The 16,719-nt window shown below is 33.3% G+C and overlaps 1 protein-coding gene across 2 annotated transcripts in view; it reads left to right on the top strand.

Moving 5' to 3' along the window:
* The window catches only part of rapgef5a (Rap guanine nucleotide exchange factor (GEF) 5a), a 57,282-nt gene that overhangs the window by 23,748 nt on the left and 16,815 nt on the right, over positions 1-16,719 (top strand). Inside the window, exons 9-12 of one of the 2 annotated variants that reach the window (XM_059555589.1) lie at positions 2,410-2,538; positions 12,101-12,231; positions 13,461-13,561; positions 15,360-15,493. In XM_059555589.1, coding sequence (XP_059411572.1) covers positions 2,410-2,538; positions 12,101-12,231; positions 13,461-13,561; positions 15,360-15,493 — 495 coding nt within the window. Of the gene's footprint in view, positions 1-2,352; positions 2,539-12,100; positions 12,232-13,416; positions 13,562-15,359; positions 15,494-16,719 lie in introns of those variants that run through there. The other variant, XM_059555590.1, reaches the window with a different exon arrangement.

Raw genomic sequence — 16,719 nt, 5'->3', positions numbered from 1 at the left:
AAAAACATGTATTTATTTTATTTTCATTTATTTTCAGGAAAACCTTAAAGTTGCACTGGCACTGAGAAACAGAAGAAAATATATATTTATAGCATGAGCTGTATGTTGTCACTGTTATTATTTTTGATTATACAATAATATAAAATTATTATACAATTTGTTATTATAATATTATTATAAAAAAATCTAAATATTTGTAAATAACTAAATTATAATTAATTAGTTGAATTACATGTTTTAATACATATCTTTTTTTAAGTTACATGTTTTTTTCCACTTTGATGCAATATTGATGTGTTTTTATTTTAAAAGAAAACTGAAGAAAAGTTTGATTGACGATACTATAATTCAAATCAAATTAAGGTTGTCTACAGTAACACAATCCTAGTGAACGGATGCAATACAACACAACTCTAACACTGTAGGATTTTAGTGTTTGGGTTCATTTTCAAACACTGCTAAAGGTTCATGGGTATGGTTCATCTCTGAAGCAGCTGTTGTGTCTGATTACAGTGTGTTTAGTCACATGGTCTTCATCAGTCGATATTCCAGCTTCACTATTAGCTCGGAGTAACTGAGCGGTGGCTTGTGTTTTTCCCTCTCTGTTTTGACAGCGCTGTGTGTCTGTTTAGCTTCGGGCAGCCCGTTCTGGTCTGGGATGGTTTTGTGGGAAGGCGGTTTAGTTCACAGGAAACCTGCGATGCTTTGAGTTGATCCAAACACAGCACTGAGTAAATAAAGGAGCTTTATCTGTGTGTGTTCAGCATTACAGTTTTAAAAGCCCTCTGTTCACGCTCAGATCATCTTATCTTTCTTATGCATTAATACTTTCAGCTCTCATTTTAATTTGAGTTTTTATGAGTAATTTAATGTGCTTTTGTCGTTTTTATTATTTATGTTTCTAGTAGATTTCAATTGCTTTTATTTGAGTATAAGTTTTGTAATTTTAGCTTATATCAATTAACCGCCAAAACAGCATTTATAATTGTTTTTTTTTTTTAGCTAACGATAACAACACTGGCTCCTCTCAGAAATAGACAAAGCTTTAATGGCAGGATTAATGACATATAAAGCACTGACAAGCTGTAAAATACTGAAAGTACAGAAAAAGGCGACATTGAATCCTGTGTTTGATCATTTTCTAAATAATTGTTCTTTATTCATTAATATTTTGAATAAGCTTTCATTTTTATATTATCAGTTTGCATTATATTTTTAGTAATTTTGTTACATGCTTTCTCATTTCCTAGTTTTTGTTAATATTTCTATATAGCTTTAAGTTTTATTTTATTTGTTTTACGTTCAGTATTTTCATCAATGCAAATAAGAATTTACTATTTAAAATAAACCATTATACCTTTATTAATTCTTTGAATAAATCTTAATACAATTTTTAATTTCACATTTTCAGTTCTGGGTTTAAATTTAGGTTTTTATTTTTTATTTTACCACAGTTTTTTTTTTTACTAGTTAAGTTTCATTATTTTTTATTTGAGTTAAATTTTGATTTCAGTTTCAGTTTTGGGTTAGTTTTAGTTTTTATTTATTTTCAATTAATTTAAGAGCTTTAGCTTAAACTTATTTCAGTTCCTTGGCAAGAAAGCATTTTTTTTTATTTACTCTAAGTCGACTCTTCATATTTTATTTAAAGTCAGCTTTATTACAATTAACAAAAGATAGCATTTTTGTTTGAAGTGCAGTATTTTTATCAATACAAATAAAAATATAGAATACAAAATAATCACCACAGAATTAGCTTTTATTTTATGTCTTCAGTTTTTAGTTTTAGTAAATTTTAGTTAAATTTTTAGTAATTTTATGCTTTTTACTTATATTACTATTTAATTTTTTTTAAGTTTTAGTTTTTATTTATTTCCAATTAGTAATTTAATTGCTTTAGCTTAAACTTATTTCAGTTATTTAAATTTTTATTGACTCTAAATTTAATCTACTTTTTATATTTTTAACGTCCACTTCTGTTTTTAATTAACCAAAAATATTTTAATAGTTTTACTTAGTTTTATCTATAGTTAATCACAACAATACTCGTGTTTTTCTATGCTCTGATGCTCTGCTGGTTGCTTAGTTGTTGTTGTTTTTACTGTTACTTTAAGTAACAAATAAATAATGTGAAGTGCAAGCAAAGGATATAAATATAAAATATGATTGCAAGTAAAGCACCCAAAGTCTCTCTCGCTCTCTGAGGTGTACTGTAGATGCTGTCAATCATCTGTCTCTTGTGGGCGGAGCCCCACAGCCACGCCCCTCCCCCTCTGTCCCTCAAACACTCTCTCTAACAGTGTTCCAGAGGAGAGTGGCTCCTGAGAGCATGGATGTGTGTTCTCCGTGTCTCTGGCAGTAGCTGTGATGTCGTGGGACTGTGGACTGAAGTATCTGTTTTCTCTGCAGCAGGCGGGCGTCTGTGCTCTCCGGGCTCCAGAGGACTTCTCACGGCTGGAGGTGGTCCAGCGTCTGGCCAAAGACGGCTATCGCTTCCTCCAGAACCAGAACTACCGGCTCCCGGACCGCTCCGCTCAGGTAGGACAAACCTCGCTCACACCTGAGCCTGTTGGCATGACAACAGCAGGTCAGGGGTCACATGGGGAGGTCAGGTGAGGAAGGAAACTCACCGGATATCAAACTGTGGAGGTCTTTCTTAAAGCACTTCTGGAGTCCTGCTTTCTGAAGAACCAAAGAGAGCTTTTTAAGTTTCATAAAGAAAACCACCTATTATAGATTTACTGATCACTTTGCTATTCATTTTTAGGATTTGGGCACAATTACCATTTAATAATAATTATGCTACAGCAATATACATATATATATATATCATTATTAACTAATAATATTTTACTATTAATTTAATGTTCTGTTTATTTATTTACTATTATTTGAATTAATCAATATTTTACACAGTTATATTATTACTAGTTATATTATTATAACTTATTATTATATTTTTTATATTTATTTTTAATCATATTATTAGTATTATTATTTACACCAGTGTATTCTTGCAGATTAGTTTTGCAAAACAAATAATTGCAATTTATTTGCAATAATAATAAGCTATAGTTATTATTATTATTATTATAACTTGCACTATTGTATTCATGCCGTTTTTTCTTAAATTTTCTATTATAATAATGTGGCTGTATTATTATTATTTGCACTATTGAATTAATTGAATATATATTGTGCAAAAATTTAAAAGCAGTATGTTTTTGTCTTTTTTTTGTTTGTTTTATGTCTAACTTAAAATTCTAAATGTTTCTCAATACTTAAGTAAAGTAATTATGCAAATTATTTGTGAAGTACGTACGTCACGTTATCTGTGAGCGTACAGTTGTATTGTTTATAAAGATATTATCAGTCTTTGATGAACATATCTTGAAACAGCAAAGCTTGTAACTTTAATATCTCTGACAAACCACAAAGCAGCTGAAGAAGTCAGGAATGAGACGCAGGAGAGAGTCAGGAGTGTGTGGCGTCTGAGATGATTGTTGAGGGGAGTGTGTGAGTGAAACACAGAGTAATCTGAGTCTGGCTCATCATCAGCGCGCTGGAGACCTCTGATTAAACATACCTGCTCTTCTGACATATTCATCTTTTCCTTCAGTAAACGGACACTTTTCATCATCTGATCTACTCCTGATGTGTGAAACCCATTCTCCATCCCACAGTGAAGACTGCTTCTCATGTGGTTTACATACAATGCAACAATTATTAACAAGTATTATTTATAAAATATCTATATTATCATATGTTATAATTATCAATATTATAGTGTAGTTTATAATATTTTAATCTAGACTTTATTCTTATATTTTCAGTTTGCATTTTAGTATTAGTATTTTATTTGCATTATATATATATATACTATTATAATATTTATTTACATTTTGAATTAGCTTTTATTTTTTACCTTTTTTACTTTTAAGATGAATTTTAATCATTTTGTTATGTGCTTTTGTAATTTTAATTTTTTTTATATTAAATTAAATTAAATTGAATTGTATTTAGCTTTAATTTTGGTGTATAATTAAGTTAATTTAGTATTGTTTATATACTATTGTTATAGTATTTATTCACATTTTGAATTTGATATTGATATTTATTAATTATATATATTATATATATATTCATAATTTTAATATTGATGTCAGTTTATATCTGGTGGCACTTCTAGTCTTCCATAACAAACACTTGTCTGCAGCCAAAATGCCATTGGTTTTGATTGAAAATGAAATGAGTCAAGCATTGAGTTTTTGTATTGAAGGAGAGAACACCGACTGCTTTGCATTAAAGCAATGTCCTCCATGTCTCCTGATAGCGATACAGTTCTCCAGATCCGACTCTGTCATTGGAGTGACGTTATACATCTCCTGTTTGATTTGGACAGAAGTGTTGCATGGTTTCTTTTCCCTCTTCATGACCATGTGTGGTTTCAGGTCTTGTGTAAACCAGGAGGATGTCTGGAGACACAGAGACTCCAGTTTAGCTTACAGAGGGTCAATTCCTGAATATGAGATTCATTCTTACATCTTTTTCCTAAAAAGATCTTTGCCATCAACTCATTCCCGCAGTTATGTAACAGGATTTCCTAACGGAGAGCAGTGCTTGAGCGGTGACTTTAGGTGGAGTTTGTTTGGTGAGTTTGGGTTGTGCTGCATTGTTTAGAGTAAAGACCGTGTCCTTTGGCTTTTATAGGATCATGGGAGTTTTCTGTGCAACTTTCTGGTGTAATTAAGGAAGCGCAGTACACACACACACACACACACACACACACACACACACTATCGCTCTCTGTGCAGACACGCAGGAAGGGAACACTTTCGTGTGCTCTCTGTGCTGAGGTCTCTGGACTCGATCTCCACCCAGCGTGAGAAGCCACAGGTGGAGACTTAAACACACACCTGTGTCCCGCTGATCCTCCACAGCTGACATTAACTGAGCAACTAATGCAACCGCTTGGCTAGTCACTCTTTCATAGAAAACTACAATTCTTTTGCATTTGAAACATTAAAAAATTGATTTAAAGATGCAATTAAAAACTAATTTGCAATGTTTTCTGCTCACCAAGGCTGCATTTATTTATTGCACTTTAAAATAACTCTTTTCTGTGTGAATAAATATTAAAGTGTAATTTATTCCTGTGATCAAAGCTGTATTTTCAGCATCATTACTCCAGTCTCCAGTGTCACATGATCTTCAGAAATCATTCAGAATCCTTCAAAAAGCATTTATTTGAATAGAAATCTATAATGAAATATAATGTTAATAATATATTATATTTGCAATATCTTGTAATGTATTATATAGTATAAATTGTAACATTATATTATATATACATTATATTATAATGCATCCTTGCTGAATAAAATATATATATATATATATATATATATATATATATATATATATATATTCTAAATGAATCAAATACTAAACACTCAAATAAATCATATATTACAATGTACAATATGAGTAGATAAAACATTAAAGTATTACATTATTTTTTTAATTCTTAGTTTTTAAAAGGATTTTTAAAGACTTTTTTTATTTCAATTTTTTAACATTTTATGTATATATATATATATATATATATATATATATATATATATATATATATATATATATATATATATATATATATATATATATATATATATAAAATTTTAATAATAACCACATCAATTTGAATTAAATTTTTTTGGGCTGATATTCAAAAAGGATCATGTTTGGTAAAGAAAAATGTAAAGATCTGAAGAAGAGAGTTGAGATCATGGGTTTGAATCTCAGTGAATGCATGAACTGATAAAAAGCAAACCCTGAATGCTTTCAATAGAAGCATCTGCCAAATGCATGAAAGTACTGTACGTGTCAGACTGAGAGGAAGAAGAAAGCAGAGGTAGCGTCCTGGAGACGCAGAGCTGGGTTTCCCTGCAGGAACTGGAGGATGGGAAGGTCTGATGTGGTTATGATATAATCTGCTTTAGCTGCTGGTTCTGGGTGAGCGCCGAACCCTCATTATCTCTGAAATACTTCACTCTGATTGGTCAATCTCATCATTCTGTGGTGAAATATGACACTAAACAGTCTAATTGACTTTCCTGTTGCATCTTTAGTCCAGCTTCATCATCACAGGCATGTTTTATTTGTATTTTATGATTGTGTCCCTGCAGATCCTGTGGGACTCGTTCAAACATTCACAATGTACCGCTTCTGTTACGTAAAGCTCTCCCGCTGCCAGCTTAGAAACGGAAAAAAATGATTTTTCATCAACATTGACATTTAAATGCGAGTTGATTTTGGAAAGGCTCGAGAGAAACTGCAGATAAACAGTTTGTTATCGTTTGCATCGCCAACATTTTTTCCCAGCAGCCTCTGGCCTGTTGTGCGTTAATGTAGGTGTTTTTTTTTGTGGAATTGCGTAACTGGAGTAAAATCTTATTAGCGTTGCTTTTTCCAAGCACAGTTGCAGGGAGGAGCAGTGTAGACTCCATCTGATATCCGTGCTTGTTTTGGAGTGTCTTGGGAATGTTTGGGAAACACTCCGTGTTTGTTCCGGAATGAGTAATTTGTGGTCAGACTGGAAGTATTTTTGGAATCTTCAGGAGTTTTTTTTGGAATTCGGATTGCGGTGAAGTAACAGTGGATTCCAAGAGGTCGTGTCCTTCGTTAGGAGGTCAGAGGTCATGTTTGTGTCTGTCTGGACGCAGATAATCCATCTGTTTCCCATCCTGGCGGTCTGGTGATTGAGAGATGACTCCTGCGGCATCCCAGCATCCTTTGCTCTGCAGGAGGACCCATCATCGCTCACGTCTCGCAGACAGCAGACTCTCGACTGAAGGTCGTTCAGGGATGGAAGAGAGTTTGCGCTGCTGATGGATGTTGTATATTTTAGTGAAGATGTTCCAGAACATTTTGTCCAGGGTTTGGAAGCCTGTGGGGGTCTGAGCGTCGATAGCATTGGGCTGTTGTCACACACAGGGCTCATTTCTTACGTTTCAATGGGTTTGGATTGCATCACATGCTTGCTGCTTGGAACGTACAGTATTTGAAGGACTTGCTCTGTGTTTAAAAAGGCTAATAATGTTTAGTTTACATCACAGATGCCGAAACTACTGAAGCTGGTAAAACCTGTTAGGAATAGGAAACAAGAAACACAAAATATTATATTTATGAAAACAGTGACTGAATGTATTACATTTTAAAGGTCCAACTATCTCTTATTTTCTTTATATATATATATATATATATATATATATATATATATTTAATACACACACAAACAGACAAACACACACACACACACACACACACACACACACACACACACACACACACATATATATACTGTATATAATTTTTTTTATTTTTAATAAATTGATACTTTTATTCAAAGAGATTTATAATGTTATAAAAGATTTCTATTTCTAATTTGTGCTGTTCTTTTGAACTTTCTATTTATTTGTGAATCCTAAAAAAAAAATGTGTCACAGTTTCACACTGATGTGTCACACTGATGATAATCAGAAATGTTTGTTGAGCAGTAAATAATCATATTAGAATGATTTCCAGAGGTGGGTAGAGTACCCAAAAACTGTACTCAAGTAAAAGTAAAAGTACTTCTAGAAATATTTACTCAAGTAAAAGTAAAAGAACTAGTCTTGAATAGTTACTTGAGTAAGAGTAAAAGAGTATCGGATAAAAATCTACTCAAGTAGTTAGTTACTAGTTACTTTGGGTCATATATACTGAGCCTATTTATATTTAGATATATAGATAAAATGTATGTGTGTGTGTATATATATATATATATATATATATATATATATATATATATATATATATATATATTCATCAGCCTTTACTCCAGTCTTCAATGTCACATAATCCTTCAGAAATCATTCCAGTATGTTGATTTAATATCAATGATGTTCTTTTTATCTTTCTATGCATCAAATAATCCTAAACAAAATCTCACAGGTTCCAAAAAAATATTAAGCAGCAAAACTGTTTCCAGCACTGGTAATAAATCAATATATTAGATTTATATTTCGAAGAATCATAACTCTGAAAACTGGAGTAACAGCTGATGAAAATTCGGATTTGCATCACGAATTAAATTATATAAGTATGTATTAAATATGTATAAATAACCTCTGACAAAAAGAAGAGTGAAAACTCCTAACATAACAGCTAAGTTACTGAACATCTGAACATAACGAACCAAATGCACATTGACAGATCTTCTTTCATCTGTTCTGCAAAATGTAAACAAATGTATATTTCTGCAAGCATAAATATTGTGGAAATATCATTATTAATTGTGTCTAGGTATGGGGGTGGGGGGTCGTCATGTGACACACAGAGGCCACAGCATAATGGCAAATTATTATTAAGCATTATTATTATTATTAATAATTTTTTTTTTCATTTTTATTAGAAACATTCCCAGAAGCATGAACTATAATGAAATATCCGGATTCTCACTTTTCATAAATTGTTAATAATTATAATATGCGATGGTCAAAATAGCCTAATTATGTAATTTATTATAAAAACCTGTCTGTTTACTTAAGTAATAGAGGTGTCATGCCATAACATATTTTTAATACGACTTACTTTATATTAAATGTGAATTTAACATTGAAAGTTAATGTGATATACAAACTGCAACTAATCTTTCATTGTTCAGAAAGAGAGCAAATAACATTTACATTATTAAAGATCATTTTCACTGACAGTCTATCAATCACTCTCAGAAACTCCCACTGAAACTTTCAGTAAAATCACTGAAACTGTTAACACTGTGAAATCAATATCTTATTTAGATTCATACACACACATGTTTTAATAAGCATGCTTTAATAAGCTCAACAGAATCTTGTGTGATTGGTTATAATGCCCACCGCAGTAAAAACGCGTCTATCTCTGGCTCAGCGCCAGCAAGCAATCACAGATCTGAATTTAGCAACTAATGATATGACTCGATGAGTTCTCACGCCGGTGTGATTGTATCAAATATAGAAAATATTAATCGGCTATTTTTTGTCTTTTGGAAGCTGCATTCAACTTGGTTCCTCTCTGTTATAAGTTACACGTACAACAAACTAATGTCACAGTGGTATCGTGTACTGTAATCGAATGTAGCCCAAGTTATACCTGTTTAACAGTAGACAGCGCACGTGGTGTTCATCTAATAAGGATCTCCATCGCTAGCAAATAATAGTCTTTGCAGGTTTGCTTTCAATTCAGTGCAGTTCCAGCCACGTCTTCAACGCTCTTTCTGCTCTTAAATGTTACAACTCTGAGTGAACCACTTCAGACGCTCAGCGTGTGCGGCAGGGAACTGAACGAATCATTCAAACTGATTCACGAACCAATTCACTCGTTTGCCAACTGGTTTGATCAAGCCTTTGAACAGAGTTGACTCAAAAGAATGAATCATTCGCGAATGAGCATCGCTCATTGCCCAGAGAAAAGTAGACGGCGCGTTTTGAATAAACTGAAGCATTTATAACATTTATTGCATTAAGATAAAGTAACGAGAGGAGCATCGCCCACAGTAACAAAGTAAAAGTACAGATTTTTCCCCCAAAAATTACTCAAGTAAGAGTAAAAGTACCCATCTTTAAATATACTCCAAAAAGTATTAGTTACCCAAAAAACTTACTCAAGTAAATGAGTTACTACCCACCTCTAATGATTTCTGAAGATCATGTGACACTGAAGACTGGAGGAATGATGCTGAAAATACAGCTATGATCACAGAAATAAATTACAGTTTAACAGATATTCACACAGAAAACATAAGTTAAATAGAATATATTTTTTCAAAATTTTTAATGTTTTTACTGTATTTTTTTAATCAGATTCAGTCTTGGTGAGCAGAACAGAAATCCTAAACTTTTCACCAGTAGTGTATGCAGATAAGTGTGTATGAATGTATATAACTGAAAATGGTTTAATGATTGTGTGAGGTAAAAACTTATTTGCATTAGTCTTTTGTTTACTTAAAATGATGTGTGCTGATAAATCAGACATTCAAGATGTCGCTTGATTCAATAGCAGAATGATTGTGATTATCTGTGCTTCTTCAGCATGTCACAGAGCAGGTTTTACAGTATCTGAAGTATCTGCACCTGCAGGCCACATTAAAACTGTGATGCGAGCCGGATCTCAAACACAAAGCCTTGACGGATCTGCGTCTTTCTTTTGTGCAGCAAACCGCTGTGCATCTGAATGAGTGTCGTGATCCTCACCTGTGTGTGTGTGTGTGTGTGAGACGTCTCAGATATTCCTGATCCCTTTCCTGCCTTTTATCTTCTTCAAACGCAGCTGTCCAGACTCAAACACGTCAGGTGTGTGTCTGAAACACTGCTCAGAGCGTCAGCAAACACTGATTGAGTTGCCTTTCATTCATTATAAATGCAAAGATCATTTAGCACGAATTGTTTTGAAGTTCATTTGTTATTTGTAAGAGGAAAAGGCTGAATTGATGAAGCACTTCTGTGTGTTTGATTTCAGGGAAATATATTTTTGCAGCATTTTTGTGGGCAGGAGTGAGTTTCTGAGTGTAATGACTCTCATTTCTCCCTAATGACATGCTGCTAAATTGAAACTGAAAGTGAGAGTTTGAGTGTGACAGAAATGCATGTGGAAACTTGTCAGGTTTGGCGACAGAAAAACACGCTATGATATATTGCATGCAAGTCTGATTGGGTTTGATTGCACCCTGTTTTTTCCAATAGAAGAAGTTTTTGTGTAATTTATGACTGAAAAATTTTCCTTTTTAATGAAAGAATCAACGCCATATTCTAATCAATATTTTATTGTCTTTTTTTTAGTATACTTTTTTAAAATCATCAGAATTAATGGATCATTCCTTTATGAATTATTGATGAATGTTTGATTCTTTTGAGTTGAATATTAAATCATTTGATTCAGTTCACATAGCCTGTATGAAAGGTGACAAAATGTGTGTTTTTTTTCTTTCTTTTTTTTTAATGAACTGAAATTTCTTCAGTGTTTAAGTAAGATAAATATTGTGTGTTATTGTCATTTTTTTTTCATTTTTGGTGTCAATCAGTAATTGATTTGGCTCTCCGTTTCTCAGATGCTTTAATGCCAGAAATGACAAAATCATATCATAAAAGCTCAATAATATTTTCCAAGATTTAATGCAACATATAGGATGAAATTAAAGTTTCTATTCACTGAAGATCTTGATATTCACCCTTGTTTTTCTCAGCCTGTTCATGACTAGTTATGAATTATTCATGATTGATTCATTCGAGTTGATTCAGTTCACATAGCCAGACTACACGGTGACAGATTGTTCATTTGTGAGTGAACTAATATAATACCTCTGCCTATTTAAGTAAGACAAGTAAGTAAGTGTTGTTGTTGTTGTTTTGAATTGTGTTGCAAGTAAAAAATTCCAGAAATGACAAAAAAAAGTATCATAAAAGCAGCAGGAAAGTATCGTTCATATGAATTGAGTGCTTTATTCCAAGTTTTCAAGCAACAAAAAAGTTGACATTTAAATCGCTGTTCACTGAGGATCTTAATATTCATTAAAAATTTTCTTAGCATATTCATGAGCAGTTATGAATTATTCATGAATGATTCATTCTTTTGCGTTGATTCAGTTCACATAGCCTGCTTGACAATTTTTAAGTGAAATATATTTATTTAATGTCATTTTAAGTAAGATATTCATTGTGTTTAGATTTTCTCTTGTTTCTGTGAATCAGTAAGTGTTTTGGTTCTCTGTCTCTTAGAACTTAGTCCAGAAATGACAAAAAGAAGTGCCACCATAAAAGTAGTATTGCATGACAAACATGTTGAATTTTAAGTCACTATTCACTAAAGATATTAATATTTGGCCTAGTTTTCTTGCCATATTCATGAGTATTATTCATTATTCATGAATGACTCGTTCTTTTGAGTTGATTCAGTTCACATAGGCAGTCTAAATGACAGAGTGTTCACTTGTTTGAATGAATTCTTCAGTGTGTGTTTCAGTAAGATTGAAGGCGTTGTGTTTGCTGTGATGGGTGAGTGATTGGGCTGTGTGTCGTTCTCTCAGGCGCAGGGCGAGGGAGTCGTACGAGTCTGTCTGAAGGAGCGGGGTCAAGACGTGCTGGTTCTCCAGAGAGTCCCATCAGATCCAGCGTCTCCACAAACGGCTGGAGTCAAAGACGAGGACAGCGATAAGAGGTGAGGCCACGCCCCTTTATATAGCCCCTCCTCTTTGTTTACATGTCCTTAAGCTCCGCCCCTCCTCCAGTCAATCTCTCTCTCTCTCTCAAGTTCAAGTCCAAGTTGCTTTATTGGCATGACATTAATGTTACAGTATTGCTGAAGCATTTCACATGTGTAAAATACAGAATATTTTACACCACAAAAGCAATACATGAGACAATAAATGAGTTTTAAATGAGAGAAAATAAATAAATGCAATGCAATAAAAAATAACAACATTATATTAATATTAATTATAATAGTTACAGTAATATACAATGGAGAATGTCAAAATCAAGCAAAATGGATTAGTTCTGTCAAAGGATGTTTTCTCACTGTCACTGAGTCAATATTTTGAAAGGATTTGAAGAGTTCATGTGCAATAGCATTTTTCAAAAAGCATGTTTTTTTATTTGTGCATTCCAGTTAATATCAATCAAACTGCAGTCAGATATTTTGATTAGGTGAAAAAGGCTATTAGGTTATCTGTTTTTCCAAATAAATTCCTACTTTTTCTTTCTTTCAGTTGTTTGATTGATGCTTTGCCAATTTGCTGGTTCTATTTATGGCTATGAAATAGACACTGGAGTTTGGTTTGGAGGTCAAATATGTTTATCATAATTATACTTCAGATTGTTGTCGATTTCTTTATGAATGTTAGGGTTGTGGGTGGAGTTCAGCTCAGCTTCTCTCTCTCTCTCTCTTGAACACATTCCTGACGTTGTCTTCCTCATTACAGCTTGAGCAGGAACCGCTGAAACTTGTTTGTGCATGTGTGCATGACTTCTTATTTGGTGTTCGTGTGTTCTGCTGCATCGGCCGTGTTTGTCAGGTTGGTGTGAGTTTATTCAGCAGCTCAGGGGAAGTGGATCGCCTCTGCAGCCCGGGATCGGACCCCTGAGCTGGGCATGACACAGCACGCAGCTGTCTGCAATGGATCCGCAGACCTTCCTCAGACACAGACCTGTCACACTTGTGCAGGCAGAGGAGGATGACTATGATGATGAAGACTGGGAGCACTGCATTAGTCTGGAGGATGAGGGTGAAATGCCCACATTTGACATTCCTCATTTTCGTTACATTGACGAGGATGAGGATGAGGATGAGGATGAGGGTTATGTTGTTAACAGCGGCTCTTGCTGGACGTTTTCCTCCTCTGAGGACGATTACCCATCCGACTCTTCCTCTTCTGCTGTGTCCCGCAGGTATGTGGTGGTGTCCGGGACGCCCCAGAAGATCCTGGAGCACCTGCTGAGCGACCTGCGTCTGGACGAGCTGCAGGGGGCGACGGAGAGCAAAGAGACGGGTGAGTGTCGTGTCAGAACAGCTCCGTCCACAAATACAGCAGGAATGCTTTGAGTTGTAACCCAGACAGCGTTTCTGTTGCTTTCTGTTGTGTGGAGTTTGTGCCTCCAGGTGTCTTGACTCTCTGAAGTCGCACAGGATGACTTCTGAGGATGTTGTTGAAGTTGTGCATACAAGATCTATTGGTTACAGCTTGTTTTTTTTATTTTTTTATTAAAGCATAATTATTCATGAGTTTGTTTGCACAATGTGTGCATGCTGATAGCATGCGTGTGTTTGATTCCTGAAGCTCATATGAGGAGATTTAGTCAATGCAATGCAATATCTAATTCAAAATTCAATGCAATATATAGTCTCTTACTATGCATTTAGTTTGCATTTACCAGAGGTTTTAGTGCTTGCATTGAATAACTCTGTGAGATGATGCGAGGTGAGGAGGAACACACACAGAAACAGAGAAAAGCAAGCAGATAATGACTTGTTCTGTGTGCATGTGTGTGTTTAATGTATGGGTGTAACTCAATGATCCTTGTGTTTTGTATAACACACCCACAGGCCATAAATTAGCCCTGCAGTGCAGTGCATCCTGGGTAATTACCGGTGTGTTGGCAGCTGTGTTAAGCATTAAAACGTGCCTCACACCAACAAAAGGAGAGAAAGACTTCTTGTGTTTTGTTAAAGGCCAGCAGTCTCACTGTTTCTCATTAGACACTACTGATATTACTCTCTTGTGTTTAAATGCTGAATGCATGAGGAGTGCAGTACTGATGTAAATGTCAGAATAACTATAATTAGTGTTAGTGTTCAGATGTGCGTTGGTGATCGGTAATAAGTGTTCAGAAGACTCTCTATTGTGTGTGAGAAATGGTCTCGTGATGCTGGTTCTCTGTGGGAATCCCGGCCGTTCAGAGAAGCCCAAGGTATTTTTAGAAGAAAGAGGTGTAAATTAAATCATTAGGACTTTAAAAGAGACTGGCTTCTGCTTCGGTGGGTGCTGCAGACTGACTGTAGATACCAAAAAAAAAAACTCCTGATAAACCTATAGTGGTGTTAAAAGTAGCTACCAAAACGATCATCTACAGTAAATGAAATGCATTTTTAATTGTTTTGCAAACCACTTAAAAAATTTGATTGCAAGTCATATTGCATATATTTTTGGGGATTTTGTATATTTTCTCAAAATATAAAACTCTTAAATATTTTTGTATTCATATAATGTTTTACACTTTTTATTTCTACTGTCGAATTTGTTAGTAATTACTTTAAAGAAGTATTTGTTATTTAGATTTTTTTTTACATTTCTACAAAATTTCTATATTTAAAAATATATTTAGCACTGTCAGTAACAGTTATTTATATATACATATATATAACTATAAAGTAAGCTATATATTTAACATACAACTGTGTATTTAAATATGTAGTAAGTTATATATTTATGTTTACAAATAAATCAGTTATAATATTTTACAATATTTGTCAAAATACTAGTACTTTCTTTTTATATGTATATAGTATTTATAATGAATTATTAAATATTTTAACTGATTATTCGTGAGTGAGTTTTATTCATAACATTTAGGAGCTGATTTGCACATTCATATCCGTTAGGACCAGATGTTTTGGTCTTTGTGTTTAGTTAAAATCTGGACTCTTTTCCTCAACAATAAACACAGTTATGTGCCAAAGTTGAGTTCCTGTTCTTGTTTAAATCAGTAATAGTGATGCTTGCTTGATCAAACAGCTCTAACGAGCCCGGCGTTCATTAAACATGTCTGTTTAATCATGTTTTCTTGCAGAAATGCTCCTGGATGACTTCCTGCTGACGTATCTGGTGTTCATGTCCACCAGTGAGCTCTGCCAGGCTCTGCTGGGACAATATCCTTCAGATCGCTCCAAACCTCTTACAGAGACACACTTGCAGATGTGTTGTGTGTGTGTTTGATATCGATACAGTCACAGCTAAAGACCCTCTACACGTACTGTATGTTCCAAACAGACCAAAGGAGTTTCTCAAGAGCAATCTGTTGTGGATAAACATAATGGCAATATGTAGTTTAAAATACACAACTAAAATGATTTTCATTTCTAACCTATATAAACATGAAATATAATAAACATTAAATTAGAAAAAATGTTTTATATTTTTTATTAATATGTTATATATATATATATTATATACTATATATATTATTTACTGAAAAAAATGAATATTTTAACAAATATAATAACTACTGTATTAGATATAGTTAATGTTTTTATTTGTAGTAAATTATATCATTATATACTGTGCATGACCATGGAGCACAAAACCAGTCATACGGATCAATTTCTCGAAATTGACATTTATACATAATCTGAAAGCTGAATAAATAATCTTTCCATTGATGTATGGTTTGTTAGGATCAGACAATATTTAGAAAATCTGGAATCTGAGGGAGCAAAGAAATCTAAATATTGAGAAAATCACCTTTAAAGTTGTTCAAATGAAGTTCTTAGCAATGCATATTACTAATCAACAATTAAGTTTTGATATATTTACGGAAGGAAATTTACAAAATATTTTCATGGAACATGATCTTTACTTAATATCCTATTGATTTTTGGCATAAAATTAATATGCCAATATATATATATAGAGAGAGAGAGAGAGAGAGAGAGAGAGAGAGAGAGAGAGAGAATTGAAGCTGAATTTTTTTTAACAAATATTCAACATATAATTATTGTGCCTGCAGAATCATATTTAAACAAATAATATATTATGTTACAATTTTTTTTGCACAAAAATATTAATCATGTTTAAATGAGATTGCAAAAAAAATTAAATGTATCATTAGTTACCTAGAAAGTGTAGAATTTTAATAGATTAACAAATAAATAAGAATATATTTTATAATTTTATAATATATTATAATTGTTATTATTATTATTATTATTATTATTATTATATTATGTAGGGATGTCAGGTTTTACAATTTATACCAGTGTTTCACAATAAACAAACTTAAACATTTTATATTGCTGATATCGACAGTGTTGTCTGTGTGTAGTGGGTTGAATATATCTGTGGCCTGTAGTGTATAGAGAAGCTCTTCTAAAGCTGTGTGTGTGTGTGTGTGTGTGTGTGTGTGTGTGTGTGTGAGTGAGTGTGAGTGTGCG

The sequence above is a fragment of the Carassius carassius genome, chromosome 8 (genome assembly GCF_963082965.1).
Source record: "Carassius carassius chromosome 8, fCarCar2.1, whole genome shotgun sequence".
Lineage (NCBI taxonomy): Eukaryota > Metazoa > Chordata > Actinopteri > Cypriniformes > Cyprinidae > Carassius > Carassius carassius.
This window is presented reverse-complemented; position numbering and strand designations above follow the sequence as displayed.